Source organism: Ornithorhynchus anatinus, unplaced genomic scaffold (assembly GCF_004115215.2).
Source record: "Ornithorhynchus anatinus isolate Pmale09 unplaced genomic scaffold, mOrnAna1.pri.v4 scaffold_93_arrow_ctg1, whole genome shotgun sequence".
NCBI classification, from domain to species: Eukaryota; Metazoa; Chordata; class Mammalia; order Monotremata; family Ornithorhynchidae; genus Ornithorhynchus; species Ornithorhynchus anatinus.
The window spans coordinates 604,666-624,842 of NW_024396943.1; the positions used below are offsets into that span (position 1 = coordinate 604,666).

At 53.1% G+C, this 20,177-nt stretch overlaps 1 protein-coding gene across 5 annotated transcripts; it reads right to left on the reverse strand.

Moving 5' to 3' along the window:
• Nucleotides 1-917: 917 nt before the first annotated feature.
• On the reverse strand, nucleotides 918-20,177 carry PEAK3 (PEAK family member 3). Of its 5 annotated transcripts, none has more exons than XM_029057350.1 (6): nucleotides 17,861-20,177; nucleotides 17,285-17,342; nucleotides 12,406-12,448; nucleotides 8,895-8,984; nucleotides 7,321-7,904; nucleotides 918-1,969 (listed from the first exon to the last, which is right to left on the reverse strand). In XM_029057350.1, exons 4-6 carry the CDS (start codon nucleotides 8,971-8,973, stop codon nucleotides 1,124-1,126), a joined length of 1,509 nt encoding a protein of 502 aa, XP_028913183.1. In that variant the 5' UTR covers nucleotides 8,974-8,984; nucleotides 12,406-12,448; nucleotides 17,285-17,342; nucleotides 17,861-20,177; the 3' UTR covers nucleotides 918-1,123. The 5 variants fall into 5 exon arrangements, with proteins under 5 accessions (XP_028913183.1, XP_028913178.1, XP_028913185.1 ...); XM_029057345.1 differs by having other exon boundaries at nucleotides 17,285-17,477; XM_029057352.1 differs by lacking the exon at nucleotides 17,285-17,342.

Genomic DNA, 20,177 nt, shown 5'->3' on the forward strand with positions numbered 1-20,177 from the left:
CTGTCCTCACCACCATCATCACCGCTTTCGTCACTACCGCGACTGCCACCATCGCCTTCACCATCATCCCTGTCATCACTTCCATCACCATTTCCATGACTGTTACCACCACTGATGATGATGAGGAGGATGGAGCTTCTTTTTGAGAAGAATGGAGGAGCCTCAGTGCTCAGACTTCAGGACGGAGAACTTGCATGGAGGAATTGATTCTAGCACTGGTGGTTTTTCCACTGCTCCTCATACTCTTGTTCTTGACAGTTGTAATAATGTTGGTACTTGTTAAGCGCTTACTATGTGCAGAGCACTGTTCTAAGCACTGGGGTAGACACAGGGGAATCAGGTTGTCCCATGTGGGGCTCACAGTCTTAATCCCCATTTTACAGATGAGGTAAATGAGGCACAGAGAAGTTAAGTGACTTGCCCACAGTCACACAGCCGACAAGTGGCAGAGCTGGGATTCGAACCCGTGACCTCTGACTCCAAAGCCCGTGCTCTTTCCACTGAGCCATGCTGTGTCCCTGCTGGGTTCCAGGGAGCAACGAGCAATGAGGTGGATGGGGGACAGAACATGGGCGAAGGTTTGAAGGGCAGGATGCACGCAGGGCCGCGGTGACCGCAGGCTGAGGCTGAGCTGGGATGCTGTGACCCAGTGGGAGGGGGCCTCGGCAGCTGCTGGGGTCTCCACCGCCCACAGTAGCCACCTGGTTTGGGGATTGCTCCCTGGGCCTGTCCACCTCACCCAGGGGGGATTCTTTGGATGGAAACCTTCCTCATTGCTGGCCCAGCCCCAGCAGACAGAACTGGGGCTAGAACCCAGAGCTGATTCCCAGAGCCGGGCTCTCTCCACGGGACCCTTGGCAGGGCTATTCACCATCATCAGTGCTGCTGACACCATCTCACCTCCAGCATCAGCCCTGTCATCATTATACAGTTTTTATTGAGCTTTTGCATACTCATGGCCCTGGGTTGGGAGCTCATGAAAGAGGGTGAGGAGACATACTAGAGTAGGCAGGCTTTTTCTGAAACAAGGAATGCAAATAGGCAAATAGCAATGAAAATGCTGGCCGCCAGGCCTGGTGGGGGGCCTGGTTAGTGCTGGGGGTATGGACTCCAGAGGTTCAAGTCAATCCTTCACAGTCAGCAGACCAAGCGAGTCCTCCGAGACCCGAGTCAGGTAGCGGCAGCAGAGCCAGTCCTCCAGCCCGGCTCCCCCTGGGCCCTCAGCCACTGCCTGCTCCGCCAGCCGCAGCCCCAGCAGGGCTTGCCGCAGGGCTAGCCAGGAGGGGAGAGGTGGGTCCGGAGTCAGGGGCTCAGGCCCCCAGAGCAGTGCCTGCAGGGCCTGGCCAGTGCTATGTGCGGAGAGCTGGCCATGCAGCAGCTGAGGGACCAAATGGCTCAGGCCGGCCGAGAAGGGGGAGCGGACCGGAATGGGGGCCGGGGTGGCCAGCTCCTGGGGCCGGTCCAGGTGCAGCAGGTCATACACTAGCAGACCCAGCTGGATCACATCCTCCCAGCCAGGGAAGGTTCCTGGCCCACCTGGGCCCAGTCGTTCAGCCCGGGCAAAGTTACTGAGGAGCAGACGGGGCAGGGCTGGCGGCCCAGTGGGGCCAAGCAGCAGCAAGTTCTGCGGCCGCAAGTCCCCGTGGCGGAGGCCCTGGCCGTGCAGATGCTCCAGGGCTGTGCAGAGCTGCAGCAGCAGGAGACAGGCCTGGCGCTCCAGGGGGCCCGGCTGGGCCCGATGCAGCCCCGCGGAGACCCCAGTCCAGTCGGCCACGGTCTGGCTGGGGACCTCAGCCACCAAAGCTACCGCCAGGGCCTCCTCCCGCCACAGCCCGAGGGCCCGGGACCCCCCAGCCAGCCAGCCGCAGAGACGCTGTACATTGAAGTGGGGTGGGAGGGTGCCCTGCAGGGCTGAGCCGCTGGCTCCAGAGGGCTTGGGGTCAGGCTTCAGGCAGTCGGGCTTGTGGACCTGAGAAGACACAACAGTGAAGAGTGTGTCGGGGGTGGGAAGGGGGCAGAGGATGCACCCTCTGACCCTTTGGCGAAGAGGGCCTTGGCCTCCTTCCTCATCACTTCGAAGGGACGGAAACTGGCCCCGGCCAGGGTGTGGGGAGAATGGTGGTGGTGGCCAAAGTCAGGAGGCTCTGCTTCTCCCTCTGGAAAGAAATTGGGATTTCTGCCGGTTACGGAGGGGGTTTCTTTGCTCGTCCCCTCCGAGGGACTCAAAGATCTACTTGGTGGCCAATCTCTCTGTCCCCTCTCAGGTCCGGCTTGGCACAACTCCCACTACTCCCTCAGCCCTCACCCACTCTGAGGTCATGCATTCTGCAGAGAACTCTCTCAACTTAGTGCAGTGTCAGTGTCATTTGTATCTATTGAGTGCTTACTGTGTGCAGAGCACTGTACTAAGCGCTTGAGAGAGTACAGTACAACAATAAACAGACACATTCCCTGCCCACAGTGAGTTTACATTCTAGGGGGAAGACAGACATTAATGTAAAGAAATAAATTATAGATATGTACATAAGTGCTGTGGGTTGGGAAGGGGTATGAATAAAGGAGCAAGTCAAGGTGATGCAGAAGGGTGTGGGAAAAGAGGAAAGGAGGGCTTAGTTAAGGAAGACCTCTTGGAGGAGATGGTCTTCAGTAAGGCTTTGAAGGAGAGGTTATTTCAGTGCTCTGCACATAGTAAGTACTTAATAAATATGATCGATGAAATATGATTGAATGAACCACTTAGCGCAGTTCTCTGACCGGAGTGAGTGCTCCTCTAGACTGTAAGTTCCATGTTGGAGTGGATAGTGTCTACCAACCGTGTTGCATTGTACTCTCCCAAGTGTTTCGTCCAGTGCTTTGGATTGATTGATTGATCGATTGATTGACGGTAAATGCCAGTGACTGAGTAATTGAATGATTGACTGAGTCCGGTCCCAAGTTCAGAACAGAGGAGGGATCGGGGAGTGGGCCAGCTTCTGTGGTGATGAAAGTGGCTTGGAGCAAAAGAGCAGTGGAAGCACCCACTCACTGAATCAATTAATGCAGTGCTCTACACACAGTAAGCGCTCAATAAATACGAATGAATGAATGAATTACTCAATCGATCAATCAGTGGCCTAGTGGAAAGAGCCCGGGCCTGGGAGTCAGATGACCTGGCTTCTAATTCTGACTCTGCTACTTGCCTCCTAGGTGACCTTGGGCAAGTCACTTAACTTCCCTGTGCCTCAGTTTCCTCAACTGCAAAATGAGGATTCAACCTATATTCTCTCTCCTATTTGCCTGGGAGTCCCATGTGGGACAGAGACTATATTTGGAATCATCAACTGTTTTTTCTTTTTCATGGTATTTGTTAAGTGCTTACTATGTGCTAGGCACTTTACTGAGCACTGGGGTAGATTCAAGCTAATCAGTTTTTTTTTATGGCATTTGTTAAGGGCTTACTATTTGCCAAGCACTGGGGTGGATATAAGCTAATCAGATTGGACACAGTCCATGTCCCACATGAGGCTCGCAGTCTTAATCCCCATTTTACAGATGAGGTAACTGAGGCCCAGAGAAGTGAAGTGATTTGCCCAAGGTCACACAGCAGATAAGTAGCAGAATAAGGATTAGAACTCAGCTCCTTCTGACTCCCAGGCTCAAGCTCTATTGACTAGACAATGCTGTTCCTCTAACTTATATTTACCCCGGTGCTTAGAGCTGTGCTTGAGATGTAGTAAGAGCTTAACAAATACCATGAAAAAGAAAGTCAATTATGATTTATTGAGCTTCTACTGGGTGCAGAGCACTGTACTGACTGCTTGAGAGAGTACAATAGAAAAGAGCTAGTAGACACAATCTTTGCCCTCAAGGAGCTTACAGTCTAATAGCAGAGGCAGATACTAAAATAAATTAGGTAGAAGAAAGTAATAGTGTATATAAGATGTGTACATAAGTGCTATGGACTGTTCGTGTGTGTGTGTGTGTGTGTGTGAGTGACAGTGCCCAAGGGCTTATATGGTACATAATTGCTCCAGCTTTTCTCCTTTGCAGTCCATACTTCACTCTACTGCTCAGATCATTCTTTTAAAGAAACATTCTGTGTCTCACACTCCTCAAGAACCTCCAGTGGTTGCTCATCCCACTCCGCATCCAACCGAAACTCCTTACCATTGACTTTAAGGCACTCAATCAGCTCTCCCCAGCTCCTTCTTGTAGCTCCTCTTCCCCTACACCCCAACTCATACACTTCCCTCCTCTCAAGCTAAACCACTCACTGTGTCTTGTTTACCAGTGATCCCTGGCTCACCCCCATCCCTTCTGCCTGGAACTTCCTCCCGCTTCCCATCTGCGATCTCCCCTATGTCACTGCTGACCCCTCCCCCATGAGAAGCAGCGTGGCTCAGTGGAAAGAGCATGGGCTTTGGAGTCAGGGCTCATGAGTTCGAATCCCAGCTCTGCCACTTGTTGGCTGTGTGACTGTGGGCAAGTCACTTAACTTCTCTGTGTCTCAGTTCCCTCATCTGTAAAAAATGGGGATTAAGACTGTGAGCCCCACGTGGGACAACCTGATTCCCCTATGTCTACCCCAGCGCTTAGAACAGTGCTCGGCACATAGTAAGCGCTTAACAAATACCAACATTATTATCCTGCCTCTGGCCTGGAATGCTCTCCCTCTTTAAATCTGACAGATGATCACTCTCCCCATCTTCAAAGCCTTATTAAAGGCACATCTTCTCCAAGAGGCTTTCCCAGACTTCCCCGCACCACTCCCCCCCCACCCCCCCCCACCCCCTTCCTCTTTTCTTGCTCCCTTCTCCATCGCCCTTGAACTTGGATTTGCAACCTTTATTCACTCCTCCCTCGGTCCCACAGCACTTATGTACACATCTGTAATTTATTTATGTGTGTATGTATTTATTTACATATAATAATGTCTGTCTTCCCTGTAGACTGTAAGCTTGTTGTGGGCAGGGAACATGTCTACCAACTCTGTTACATTGTACTCCCCCAAGTGCTAAGTACAGTGCTCTGCACACAGTAAGCCCTCAGTAAATATGATTGATTGATTGATTGATCCGCAGACTACTGCTCTTCTGAAATCACATCTGCTCCAGGAGGCCTTCCCCACTTCATCTCGTCTGCCCACCATTTCCCCACCTTGTCGCTCCTTGAGTGCTTCCATGTCATCTAAGCAGTTGGGTACTGACATCCCATCCCTATAGCCCTTATGTCCATATTTTAATACTCTGTTGCTTTCCCCCTGCCTGTAATTTCTTTTAGTGTCTGTCCTGCTGGATTGGAAGCTCCTTGAGGGCAGGGATCATGCTTATCAATCAAACAATCAATCAGTGGTGTTTATTGAGCACTGACTGTGTACAGAATACTGTACCAAGTGCTTGGGAGAGTACAACACAATTTTTTATCCTCAAGGAGCTTACAGTTTAGTTTGGGAGACAGATGTTAAAATCAATTACAGATAGGGGAAATTGCAGAGTATAAGGATATAGATATAAGTGCTGTGAGGCTGGGGGTGGGGTGAGAATCAAAGTGTTTAAGGGGGTACATGCCCAAATGCAAAGGTGATGCAGTGGGAAGAGTGATCAGGGTGGGGAAAAGAAGGCTTAGTCAGGGAAGGCCTCCTGGAGGAGATGTGATTTTAGTAGGACTTTGAAGATGGAGAGAGTGGTAGTAGGATGTGAAGGGGAAGGGAGTTCCAGGCCAAGGGAAGATGTGAAAAAGGGGCCGGTAGCAGGATAGACAAAATTGAAGTAAGAGAGTAGATTGGCTTTAGAGTAGCAAAGTGTGCAGGCTGGATTGTAGTAGGAATTCAGGGAAGTAAGGTAGGAGGGGGAGAGTTGAGTTTTTCAAATAACAATAATAATACTGTTATTTGCTAAATGCTTACTATGTGCCAGGCATTGTACTAAGTGTTGGGATGTATACAAGCAAATCAGATTGGACATAGTCCTTGTCCCATGTGGTGCTCACCACCTCAATCCCCATTTTACAGATGAGGTAACTGAGGCCCAGAGAAGTGAAGTGACTTGCCCAAGGTCAGACAGCAGACCAGTGGCACAACTGGGATTAGAACCCATATCCAACTGACTCCCAGGCCCGTGTTTTATCTACAACACCATGCTCCTTCTCCTTAGTGTTGGCCAATGCTAAGGAGTTTCTGTTTGGTGCAGAGGTAGATTCATTCATTCATTCAATAGTATTTATTGAGTGCTTACTATGTGCAGAGCACTGTACTAATCGCTTCGAATGTACAAATCGGTAACAGATAGAGACAGTCCCTGCCCTTTGATGGGTTTACAGTCTGATCGGGGGAGACAGACAGACAAGAACAATAGCAATAAATAGAATAAAGGCAATAAATAGAATCAAGATGGGCAACCACTGGAAGTTTTTGAGGACTGTGGAAATGTGGACTGAACTGTTTTATAGAAAAATGATCTGGGCAGCAGAGTAAAGTATGGATTGGGGGCGGTGGAGGAAGAGGCAGGAGACAGGGAGGTCAGCGAGGAGGCAGATTCAGTAGTCCAAGTGGGATATGACAAATACTTGGATCACCATGGTAGCAGTCTGAATGGAGAGGAATGGGCGGATACTAGAGATGTTGTGAAGGTAGAACTGACAGGATCTGCTGATAAATGAAATATGTGGGTTGAAAGAGAGAGATGAATTGAGGGTAATGCCAAGGTTATGGGCTTGTGAGACAGGGAGGATGGTGGTGCTGTCTATAGTGATGGGAAAGTCAGAGGGAGGACAGGGTGAGAGTGGAAAGACAAGGTTTTATACTCTTCCCAGTGCTTAGTACAGTGCCCTGCACACAGTATAGACTCAGTAAATGCCTTTGATTGGTTAATTAAACTTCTGAAGTCATATAGTGTGGGGAGATGAGGTACTAATCAGGGAAGGCCTCCTGGAAGAGGTGGGATAGCAGTAGAGCTTTGAAGATGGGGGCAAGCAGTGATCTGTCTGCCCGATACCAAGGGGGAGAGGGAGTTGCAGGCACAAGAGGAGGACGTGAGCGAGTAGTTGGTGGTGAGAGATGAGAATGAGGACCAGTGAGTAGGTGGGCTTGAGAGGAACAAAGTACGCGAGAGTCCTGCCTCCCTGGGGAGGCAGAGGTCACTGGGGGTGGGTCCCTTTCCCTCCCGGCCCTCCAGCTCTGCTGTAGAGCCTCAGGGCTCCGGGCATGGGCCTGTGCGGGGAGGATTTGGGAGCAATACTGTCAGTAAAAGAACCAGTGCCAAAGCAAACGCGAAGCAACAAGCAGCAGAGTGACCCAGGATCTCCTTCTCTCCCTGCCCACCCCCCTGTCCCTGTCTGTCTCACCTTTGCTGCCAGGATATGCTGGGAAGCCTGGGTGGTATGGCTGACACGGTAGTACCAGGCATCTCCGCTCTCAGCGCAGGGCTTGTCGTCCAGCAGGCTCAGATCTACGCCCAACTCATCCACAGTCCCCAACCACTGCTCGCCCATGAACTGGCTCTCCAGTTGGGCCTCAATCCAGCGCAGGGAGCCCAGCTGGCGCCTCACGAGCCCAGTAAGCACCTCCTCCTGGCTGCCCAGGTCACTGAAGAAGCAGCCCAGGTCACGGTCCTCTGTGCTGAAGGTCAGCTCCTGCAGGTCCCAGGCCTGTGTGCTCAACTGGCCAGGGGGACTCTCCGAGGGCTTCTGGGAGCTAAAGGGAGCCTGGAGGCTGCCCTGCTGGCGGCTGGGAACCTTCAAAAGTGAGGGCTGAAGGCCGGCGCAGGTGGTGCATTGGCGTGTCTCCTTGGTGGGTAGAGACTTGGTTCTGCTGAGCGTCTTCTGTGGCAAGGGAGGGGGCAGTGGGCTGCCAGGAGCCTCTGGAGAAAGTCTCTCAGTTGTCCTCAGCCGGCGAGACTTGGTTGGCAGTAGGTGGGCTCGTATCTCTCCTGGACCCCAGTGGGGTGCGGGGAGTAGGCAGGGAGTTAGGGAGAGAAGAATCAGCCCTGGAGATTGTCTAGTTCTCCACAACTGTACTTGGGTCTGGGTCTGGGTCTGCAGGTGGGAAGGACCATCAGTATAGGCTGTTGTCAGGCTGGAGGCACGTGAACTCCTTGCTCAGTCAATCAGTGGTATTTTTTGAATGCTTACTGTGTGCGGAGCACTGGACTAAGTGCTTGGGAGAGGTGAATACAATAGAGTTGATAGATCCCCGCCCACAAGGAGCTTACTTCCAATTCCTGAACATGGTGCCAGAATTTGGAACATGGTGGGTTGGTACTAACTGTCCCCCAAGAAAATTATCCCAGACGTGGGCAAGGAGAACTGGTACCGGACTGTTCCTCAGTGACCCAGAACCGTGGGGCCCCAGGTGGCCGATTGGTCAATTGGTTGATTGATCAATTGGCGGTTACAGATGGACAATGTGGCCCCACTGATGTACGGGCAGAGACCGAGACTGCCGGAGAAGCTCAGAGTGGGCCCGACTCTGTCTGACACTCCCACCTTCCAAGGTGATTGCCCCTGGCCACAGAGTGATCCCCTGCCCCCGGCCTTTCCTGCTCTGCACCTTTTCCCCTCTCTCCCCGCCTCATCACAGATTTAAAAATGGTGTCCCCATTTTCCCAAGGCTTCTGGGTTCTCTGCCACCCGTGCCCCCAGAGCTAATGCCATGAAGGAGGTATGTGGTGAAGCGGAAAAGGGGGAAGAAGGCAGAACTGTTGGAAGCGCCGTCGGCCCGAGCTGAGAAGCGTCTCAAGTCGAGGGAGGCTGTAAAATATGAAGTGGGAGGGGATCTGCATGAGCCTAGCAGGGAACCAGGTAAGGGAGGAGGGATTCCTGTGCTAAGAATCTCCAACAGTTCCCACTTGCACCTTCATCAGGCTTGGCCTTGGTCAGAATTGAGAAGGCCATTATCCCAAGCCCCGGTGCTCACTCACCAATGTTGCCATAGGTGGGCTGCGATGTGGGGGATGGTTTGTCCGCTGCAGGAGGACTGGGTTTTCCGGGATTGCTCATGCTCCTGGGGGCTGGGTGGAAGGAAGAAAGTCACTGGAGGTGAACACTGCCCTGGGCCTCTCCTTATCTGAAAAATGAGGAATTGGCTTGGAATCCTAACCCTGCTGGTCTCTTCCCTTGAGATCTGGGCTTCAGATAGGCAAGGGGAGGAGGGGAAGGAAAGAGGAAAGGAAGAGGAAGAGAAGGTACAACGTAGCCTAGCGGAAAGAGTCTGGGAGTCAGAAAACCCGGATTGTAATCCCGGCTCTGTCGGTTGCCTGTGTGACCTTGGGTGAGTCACTTAACTTCTTGGTGCCTCAGTTTCCTCATCTGTAAAATGGGGATTCAGTGCCTGTTCTCCTTCCTACTTTGCCCCATTTGGGACAGGGACAGTGCCCAACCTAATAATCTTGCATCTCTTCCCCCACCCCCAAAGCACTTAGAACAGTGCTTGATACATAGTAAGTGCTTAACAAATACCATAATACCATAATATCACACTTCTAACTGAGCGCCAAAGAACCTCTTTTCCTGCTACAGTCTTTGCTGCTTTTGCCCAACGGGGGAAATGTATCTCCCATTTCCCCCAGAATAGAAGGCCCAGCCCCAGCTCCCTCTCAGGGATGGCAACACCCTTGGGGCAGAGGCCATGGGGCTGACTGGGAAGGGGAAAAGGAGGGAAAGAGGGCAGTCAGGGGTAAGCGGATGGAAAGAGGGGAGGGGGGGTTTCAGGGTAAGCAATAATAATAATAATAATGTTGGTATTTGTTAAGCGCTTACTATGTGCCGAGCACTGTTCTAAGCGCTGGGGTAGACACAGGGGAATCAGGTTGTCCCACGTGGGGCTCACAGTCTTAATCCCCATTTTACAGATGAGAGAACTGAGGCACAGAGAAGTTAAGTGACTTGCCCACAGTCACACAGCCGACAAGTGGCAGAGCTGGGATTTGAACTCATGAGCCCTGACTCCAAAGCCCATGCTCTTTCCACTGAGCCACGCTGCTGCTTCTGCACTTGCAGATGGGGTAGGGTCTGATGCAATGAGGTCCCAGGCCCTCCAAGCACCCCCACTAACCAGGCCCTAGGTCCTCTCTCCCAGGTTCCCCCCACCCCCGGAGGCCCTTCCAGCCTCCAATTAAGTCCAATCAAATGTCCCCAGGCTGGGCACTTTCCTTAGGGAGGGGAGGGGGGCAGAGGTACTAGGGCTTACCTGCAAAGCCAGAATCTGCAGGGGGATTGAGGATGGTGGAGACTAGCACTTCGCTGTCTGCCTCTGCCTGCCTGTCTCATGGCCACATCCTCCCTTGATGTCTGTCCTGGAAGTGGTGGGCCTCAGAACTTGGGGGAGCTTGAGAAAAGGAAGTGCTGCTGACTGTTAAACCACAGGTGCTGCAGGCAGGGCTAGGAACTGTCACTTCTGCCGCTGCTGAGAGCTGTTTATCCCTTGCCCTTCCCCCACCATTTGGTCCAGGGGGAGGTGGACCCCAGGAGGAACTGGTGCCCAGGAAGCCCACCCAGCACAGGTACCTACTTCACTGGGGTGAGGGGACTCCCAGGCTTGCTCATCCAAGGACTCTGACCAGCTCTGGAAGTTTCCAGTCAGGGTTCAAAAAACCCAAGATGAATGAATGATAAATGAACTCTGATGACTGACCTCCTTGAGGCCTGTCCATTCCTAGTCCTCGTTCCATCCCCACCTTTTTGCCCCCACACTCACCATAAAAAGTTGGCACCTCTGCCCCCAGGGCCCATTCTTTCCTGCCTCCCTAACACAAACCATCAGTCACCCTGAGTTATGGTCAGGAATGCACGTGGAGGTGTAGGGGAGGAGCCTGAGGGTTTGGGCTTCTATAAGTCCGAGCAGTAGAATTCAGCCATGCTTCACTGAACTCAGCTGCAAAACCTGCCCTGGTCCTGGATGGTGGCAATAACAAGCCACTTAGCAATGTTTATGCCATTTTGACGACTCCATCTGCTATATCGGCTCTCTCTAACTGGGCCTCCCAGGATGGCACCCCTGGCTCCATCCCCACTCACTTCCAAATTGAACCTGACTGTCTGTTGTGGAGCCCCACCCCCCAACCCGTCGGACCCAGCTGTCCTCAGAGCCCACCTCACCCCATCGCTTCCCCGCTGGCCCCAAGCGGCCCGTCCGACCGCCCACCCCCTCTCAGCCGTGGTGGCTCTGCTCCCGTCTGCTCTCTGCACGGCTGCGTGGAACTCGGATGGTATTGTCCGCTGTGTGATCTTGGGCAAGTCACTTAACTTCTCCGTGCCTCAGTTCCCTCATCTGTAAAATGGGGATTAAGATTGTGAGCCCTATGTGGGGTAGGGACTGTTGCCAACCTTGTAGCTACCCCAGGGCTTAGAACAGTGCATGGCACATAGTAGTGCTTAACAAATACCATAATAATAATTATTATTATCATCTGGGCCAGCCGGTCTCCCCGGTGATTGTTTCTTCGACCTCTAGTGCCTCTTCCCCAGCGCTTAATGCAACTTTGGGCTCCTGGCAGGTGACCAGTAAATCCTATCAACTGATTGATAAATGAAAGATACCGGCCATCGTTGGGCTGGCGGCACGCCAGCTCCTGGCTTCTGAACACTTTGAGTTGGGAGCCAACTGTCCCCCAGGAACAGTGTTCCAGAAGGGAGGGGGTGGGGGCTGGTCCCCAACCCAAGGCTGATATCCAGCTGTTCCCCAGTGACCCAGAACTGTGGGTTCTCGGCTAACTGATTGGTTGATTGACAATTAGAGATGGGCTGTGCGAACACACTGGTGTATTGATATTGTAAATAGCTATCATAGGAACAGAAAAATCACTTAGAAAGTTCAGATATGAGTACATACAGGCATATGGTCCACTACCGCACTGTGTTCGTTATGCATTACCTTGCCCTACAAATGATCTAAAATGCAGAGAGAAATTTCAAGTCATTTATTTATTTATTTATTGATCAATTGATTTTTAAAAATTGAACAAAAATTGGGCTCCTGGATGGGTGGATCTGACTGGGAGATATTTCCAGGGAGTTTTGAGGTGGTCTGGAGGGACTTTTGGAAGGGTTCTTGGCTGGAGTCTTCTCAGGAAGCGTCTCGGCTACTTTTCTGTAGTTTTGTCTGCATTGGGCCAGTTCCTGCAGCTGTGGCCACAGGCCCCTCCCCGGTACCTCCCCAGCCATTCCCTGGCCCCGTGACAGCAGCAATGGGGAAAAAAGGGGAAGGAGAAGAAGAAGAGGGGGCTGTGCAGCTGCTACCGCTGCTTCAGTTCCTGCCACCACTGCCGGCTCTCTCTCCTGCCCCTCCCCAGCCTGGCCCCTCTGGCTTTGTGGCCCCGGAGGGAGCAGGTGGCCACGGCCAGAGTGGCGTTGACCAAAAGGGAGGAGGCCCAGGGGGTGGCAGTAGAAAGAAACGTGGGGAGGAGGGAGTGAATGGGGTCATGTCATACATACCTTATGAACCTGGTGTCAGAAAGTCCCATCCGCAATCAAAAACCTGAAATGGTGGAAATTCAGAGATGTCGGAAGAACTGTTGGTGGTAACTTTGGACAGCTGTAAGTCAAGGACGGCCTGTGTATCAATATTTAGATCAGTATTATCATTGATGCCTGTCCCTTCCATTGGATTGCAAGCTCCTGGAGGGCAGGGAAGTTGTGGCTTTTACTTCCATTGAACTCTCCCAAGTGTTTAGTACAATGCTCTGCACACAGCGATGATGCAGTTTCCTGGTGGAAAGGAGGGCTGAGCCTTAGACCTTACAGTCCAGGATGGAGACCTCAAGCGGAGGAATTGACTGTGGTGCTGGTGGTCTGTGCAGTGCCCCTCCTTGTGCTCTCTCATCCCTGCTCAGCGGGTGCCTGTCTGGGGCCTGAGAGCAACGAAAAAACGGGTGGGCAGGGGGGACAGTGAATGGCGAACAGCCACGGTGACCTCAACGCTGGGTCGGGGCACCGTGACCCAGTGGGTGGGGGCCTCGGTAGCCGCCTCTGCCCCCGGTAGTCAGATGCTCTTCGGGAATCCCACTGGGCCCGTCCACCTCGCAAACGCCCTAGGTGGTTCTTCGGTCAGAGATCTCCATTGCTGACCCAGCCCCGGCAGGGAGAGCCAGCACCAGGATCCACCTCTCCCGATTTTCTGTGGGTACCACTGCGGGGCTGACTCTTCGCACAGTAGGGGCTCCCCAAATACCAATGATTGTTCGATGGATTGGTTGACTCCCTCACTCACTCCTTGGAGGCTGCCAAGGTGTGTCACCAAGCCAATAGCGCAGCCAACTGGGGCCAATTTGCGGGCACCCATCACCAAAGGGACAGTCACCCATCAGTCTGATCAGCTACACTCACACATCCTGTTTGATTCTCACCACCAGTTGGATCACTTTGAAACCCGAGGGACAGTTGTAAATAGTTTGTACTTCCCTGTTAAGGCAGGAGCTCCTTGTGGTCATGGAACAGGTCTCGGGCTTCTCTGGTCCTTTTCCAAGCACTTAGTATAGCGCCCTGCCTCCAGCAGGTGCTCATCACAAGCTGTTACTGTGACTACTAATCAGATGTCTTACTGACAGTGAAACATAATTTTGTCATGAACTGGGGTACCGCCTCTTCTTCCTCCTACTCCTCTTTCGCCTCCTTCTAATAATAATAATAATAATGTTGGTATTTGCTAAGCGCTTACTATGTGCCGAGCACTGTTCTAAGCGCTGGGGTAGACACAGGGGAATCAGGTTGTCCCACGTGGGGCTCACAGTCTTAATCCCCATTTTACAGATGAGGTAACTGAGGCCCAGAGAAGTTAAGTGACTTGCCCAAAGTCACACAGCTGACAAGTGGCCGAGCCGGGATTCGAACCCATGATCTCTGACTCCAAAGCCCGGGCTCTTTCCACTGAGCCACGCTGCTTCTCCTCCTCCCCTTCCTCATTCTCCTCTTCTACCTACTCTTCCTCCTAGGTTGTTCAGCCACAAGAAGCTTGGGTCTTCTGGGCCCAAACTTGGAGGCCACAAGAGCAAGGTCTGAATGGGAGGGGACCGGAGAGCCCACTGTAGTGGAGATGGTACAGGGTCACCTGGGGGAGGCAGAGGCAAGGTGGGTAAATTCAATCCTGAGGGCGACGAGGAGCCTGAAGACTGTGCCGCAGTCACTGGTCAAAGCAACAGGTAGTGTTAGGGGTATTCCAGCAGAGAAATCTCTGGAGTAGGGCTGGGTTGGGTGGCCCGACAGGGCAGGAGACCAGCGAGAAAAAGGTTACAATATCCCAGGCATCAAGCGGCCAGTGCCTGAACACAGGCAGGATGGGGCTAGCAGCACTAATGAAATGTATGGCTGAACAAGGATTGGATGCAATATCTACCTCAGTGCTTGGCACATTGTCTCAATCAATCAATCAATCAATCAACCAATGGTATTTATTGAGGGCTTACTGTATGCAGAGCACTGTACTAAGTCCTTGGGAGAGTACAATAGAATTGGTAGACATGATCCCTGCCCTCAAGGAGCTCACAATCTGGTGGAAGCACTTAATGAATACAATAACAATAATAATAATAGTAATAATGATAACACTCTGTGTGGAGAATTGTACTAAGTTTTTAGGGAAAGTTCAATTTAATTAGATACATAAACCCTGCCCTCAAGGAATTTACAGTCTACTGTATGCACAGCACTGTACTAAGCGATTGAGGAGAGTAGAATAGTAGACATGATACCTGCCCTCAAGGAGCTTCCAATCTACTATGTGCAAAGCACTGAACTGGGAGATTGGGAGAAGACAATAGAGCTAGTAGACACGATCCCTGCCCTCTAATTGCTTACAATCTAATGGGAGAGATGGGCAGGCAGTAATGATTAATAAATATTGGGAGCAGGAGCAAGAACCAAGATATAACCGATAGTAGCGTGAGCGTCTGCCACAGAGTCAAGCCTGGGAATGGAGCAGGGCAGGTAGCTTGACTAGGCTGGCCTGGAGACAGAGTGGAGCAGGTTGCCACAGCGCCAAGCCTGGGGAGGGAACAGGACAGGGCTCCACAACCCGTGCCTGGGGAGGGAACAGGACAAGCAGGTTTACGAGATTGGCCTGGGGACTGAGTGGGGCAGGCCCTTAAGAGCCAAAGCCTGGGGATGGAGAGGGGCAGACTCCTTGACCATGCTGGCCTGGAGACAGAGCAGAGCTGGTTGCCACAGAACCAAGCCTGGGGACAGAATGGGACAAGTTACTTGACCAGGCCAGTCTGGGGACAGAGCAGGGCAGGCTGCCACAGAGCCGAGTCTGGGGATGGAGTGGGGCAGGGCCGCCACAGAATCAAGTCTGGGGATGGAACAGGGCAGGTTGCCTCAGAGCCAAGTTTGGGGATGGAGTGGGACAGGCCTCCATAGAGCCGAGCCTGGGGACTGAGAGGGACAGGCAACTTGAAGGGGCTGGCCTGGGGACGAAGCAGGGCAGGCAGCTTGACTGGGCTGGTGGCTGCACATGTGAGTGTCCAGCTGGGATTGGCCAATTCAGTCACCTATACTGCCCGTGGTGCAGCCCCTCTCCCTGCCCCCAGTTGCTCCTCCTTCCTCTGCCTCACCCCAGCGGAGCTGGGAGTTTTTGAGATGGCCGTACTAATAATAATAACCATAATTATGGTACTTCTTAAGTGCTTACTATGCGCCAAGCAGTGGAAAGAGCACAGGACTGGGAGTCAGGGGACCTGGGTTCTAATCCCAGCTCCACCACTCGCCTGCTGGGTGACCTTGGGCAAGTCATGTCACCTCTCTGGACCTGTTTCCTCATCTACAAAATGGGGATTCAATACCCATTTCCCCTCCTGCATAAATTTTGAGCCCTGTGTAGGGCTGGAACAGTGTCCAATGTGATTGTATTGTAACTGCCTGGTGCCTAGAGTAGTGATTTTTTTTTTAATGGTACTTGTTAAGCTCTTACTTCATGCCAAGCACTAGGGTAGATACAAGATAATCAGGGTGGACATAGTCTCTGTCCCACCTGGAGCTCACAGTCTAAGTTGAAGAGATGAGGATTTAACCCCCATTTTACAGATGAGAAAACTGAGGCAGAGAAATTAAGTGACTAGTTCAAGGTCACACCGCAGACAAGTGATGGTCAGGATTAGGATCCAGGTCCCCTTGACTTCCAGGCCTGGGCTCTTTCCACTAGGTTACGCTGCTTCTGTGCATGGCACAGAATGAGCGCTTAATGAATGCCATATCATGAATACCAGTCGGTCATTAGCAAGGGGTGTCTAGGGAGGGAGTGGTAGATAGGGGCTGCTATGGAGGCAAGCTACCTGCAAGCCCAGAGCCCTGGTCTCTGCTGCTGACCACCATTCTAGGCCTGGTCTGTGGGAAAGGAAATGCAGCCCTGGTGAATGAGCTTCATTTGTGTTTTCTGATTTCATAATAATAATAATAATGTTGGTATTTGTTAAGCGCTTACTATGTGCCGAGCACTGTTCTAAGCGCTGGGGTAAACACAGGGGAATCAGGTTGTCCCACGTGGGCTCACATCTTCATCCCCATTTTACAGATGAGGGAACTGAGGCACAGAGAAGTTAAGTGACTCGCCCACAGTCACACAGCTGACAAGTGGCAGAGCTGGGATTCGAACTCATGAGCCCTGACTCCAAAGCCCGTGCTCTTTTCCACTGCGCCACGCTGCTTCTCAAGGCCTTCTCATTTCAGGCCTAGCCAGAGGCGTTACACTGTATAGCCATCTGGCAGCATTTCTCTACAGCCTCCAAGCTGAAGTACACTTGCATTGGACCACAATGGCAGCAGCAGGAGCAGCGGCAGCAGCAGCAGCAGCAATGGCAGCTGTGGTGGCAGCAGCAGCAGGAGGAAATGGCTTCCTTTCCTCTCCCTGAGCCAGGCACCTTCAAGACCAATTTTGGCCTGGGGAGTGTTAACCCTCCCAATATGATTGCTAGTTTTGACCTCCCCTTCCTTCTCCCCCCAACATCACCCCCTCCCCCAAACCATTCCTTTCTCCTCTCCTGTGCCAGGGAAACCAGAGAGAGGACAGAAAGCCACAAGGACAAAAAGCCAGACCAGCAGGACAAGGTTGAATTCGGAGTCTACAGGCTCCAGAACCTGAGGGGGCAGCTGGGAGCTCTGGGCCCGACAAAGGAAAATGCACTGAATGCCAAGTGTGAGATTGGCCCCAGGGTGCCTTCTCCTGGCCAAGTGGGGCTATGGTTACAGCTGGGCCCATGCTGGCAAGGAGAGGGCATGGAGGTGGGCATGGGGGCAGGAGTTGTGCTGCAGGCATAATGCTGAAGAATTAAGCCTAGTTTCACCCAGTTTCCTATCTGATGGTATCTTGTAGCTGATCTCTTACCTTAGTCACCTGTGCTCTGCTCTGATTCTTCCTCTGTGGAATGTCCCTTCTGCCTCAGCTGGGTAGGGGAGGCAGGGGTGGGCAGGGGGAGAGCACAGAGAATCCATCCTCACAGGGAGCTCTGCAGTCAGAACCATCGACAGGGTCCAGAGGGATTTGGACAGAACCAAGGATGAGTGTCCATGCTGGGTCACTGGAGGGAGAGTCAGGGATGGAGAGGGGAGAGTCAGGGGTGTGGGATGGTCTGTGCTGGGCCACTGGGAGAGAGTCGGGTATAGAGAGGGGGGAGTCAGGGGTGTTGGATGGTCTGTGCTAGGTCACTGGGGGAGAGTCAGGAATGAAGAAGGGAGAGTCAGGGGGTTTTGGATGGTCCATCCCTAATCATGAGGGTAGGTGTCCTGGAGGGCAACACACACAGTTCCTCCAAGTGTCCTGGTGCCTCTGTTGGAGACAGAGTCCTAAACTGGGTGGGCCTCGGGGCTGACCAGAAGGGGGAGTGGGTAGGAATCAGGGAAGCAGGCTCAAGGTTCAGTTTGAAGATTCCAAGAGACAAATCTCCTCTCTGTGTGTACTTACGGATCTGACATCTTCCCTCAGACTTTCTGCCAGAGCCCAAGGGATCCAAGCTTGGGAAAAGAGGATTGCAGCCTCCGACCTCCAGCTTCCAGCCCTCGGCCTTCAGCAGCGCCTCAGAGCAGGTGGGTGGGGGCCAAGTGACTCTTCCATGCCACGGATCCCATCTATTAGGGTCTGTTGCACAGCCTTCCCCGCCTGCTCCTAGCTGCTTCCTGGATCCTCTGCAAGGGGAATCCAGCTGCCTGGGATGCTCGACTCAGCCTGCGAGTGGCTCAGCTCATGACCCGCTTGTGTCCTGTGGGTTTTGGAATGGCCGCCGACCCATCTTCTTGGTGGCTTTCTCCTTCTCTGAGCCTTTCCCTGTCCCCTCTTCCCAGGCCTGGTCCAGGGCAGCCTGGCCCCCAGGGATCAACTCACTGCTGGTTCTGGCTTCCAGGCAGCCATCAAATGGCAGAAGGTCTGGGGTATGGCTGACAGGAAGGAGCATCAAGGAGGCGGACCCCCGGGGCCCCCTGGTCAAGAGGCTTCAATCGATCCCTTTGGACAGGGAAGTCCTGGGGGATGATATGGACCAGATAGACTCACCAATAGTCATCACCAGCCCATTTCGGACTTCAGCCATCTCCCCTTTCCTCCTCCTCTTCTGCCTCCTCCTTCTCCCCACTGAGGAGCTTTGAGGAGAGGCCCAGGCAGGGACTCCATGCAGGGATGGCTGGGAATCCATGGGAGCCTGTGTCTTGCTACGGGGGCGCTACTCAGGGAGGGGAAACCTACTGCCACATTTTAAAGGGGATGAGGTTTAAGCCATCCTTGCTTCAGACAGCCAGACTCTTGAGGGCTATGTACCTTTAAAAGATCTTCCACCAAAAGGTTCTAGGCCAATTGAATCAGGGTAGGGTTGAGGATTCTGGAATCCCTGGCTTTTGGCCCCCCAGGAATGAAGCAGCATCAGCTCGGAGGTGGCCCAAGCTTTCACATGGAAAAATGGAAACTGGGCATTTTCCCAAGTTCTCTGGAAGGCAGGCACTGTTGCTGACTCAGTGCTGTCTTTGGAAGACCAAAGGAGACCCCAAAGGGAAGGGCTTGTCCAGCAGATACAAGTGCCTTCTGGGGATTCCAGTCCTCAGGGCCTCTGGCTCCATCTCCAGACACACCTGGGGCTCCCTCTCTCCTTATATCTTGTTTCCCAGGGGCTCCTGGGAGGGGTCTTCTGGCAGGGCTTTGGCTTGACTCTCCTGAAGCAACCCCTCAGGGGCTAGTCCCCCCAGAGAGAGGAGGAGACACCCCTCACCTTCTATCCCCACCCCCTCAACCCCAGTCTCCTTTCTTCCCCTCCTTCTCTCTCCATACATTCACAGCCTTTTCCTGGCTCCCAGGATCCCCCCTGGCCACTGGGCCTCTTCTGGGCCTAGTTTCCAGGAGGTGGTGCCAGGGGACATAGTGATAGTCCAGAGACTGGGGAGGACACAACATCTCCCCACCTCCCTCCCCAGCCAGCTGCCGCCCGTTCCGCTTGGAAGACCTGGGGTCCCTGGGGATTTTAGGTGACCCTGCGGGAAGGGGTCCTGGTCAGACTAAAGTGGGTTTTGGCTTGGTGAGTTCCAGGTGGGCGCTGCAGGTGGGCTGGTGGAGAAATGGGGCAGTGGGTGGAGTGGGGTGTGAACCGTACTATCCGTTCAGCCCCGGTGTCCCCTGGGATCTGTGGCAGCCATCCCCAAAGATGGCAGCCACACCCAATTCGACCAGGTCAGGCAGAACCCAGAAGGGCCGGCTGCCCTGGGACATGGGAGTCAGAGCCCAGAGAACGGCTGACTCCAGGCCCCAGACGTCTTCCTCAACTGTCTATCAGGCCAGACGGTAGGGCGATATGGGGGATGAGGAAGGAGGCTCGAGTCGGACCCTCTGGCCCTGCCACTCTTCTGGAAGACATTGCTTTGAAAACCTCTGAGAAAGGCACACAGTGTGCTCAGAGGAAACCCAGTCAGGAGGCCATAGCAAATGATGCTCCCATCCCCCTCGCGCCCCTCCCCTCCTAACACAAGCTCCAAGAAATGCATAGTTGATTCCAAAAGGGCCCCCCTACCCTGGACCCATCTCTTCCCAGCTTACACCTGGGGCTGAAGTTTCTGTGCCATGGGCAGCCTCCTCCCTCCTCCCTCAGACCCACCGGATCTGGGCAAAACACTCTGGGATGCAGCAGAGGGTGGCCAAGAGGTCTCTGTTTTTGAGTGTGACTGCCCTGGGAGCTGAGGGGAGTGGGGAGAGAGAGGGAGACCAGGCTGGGGGAGAGAAGAAAGTCTCTGGGGGAGAGGTGGGG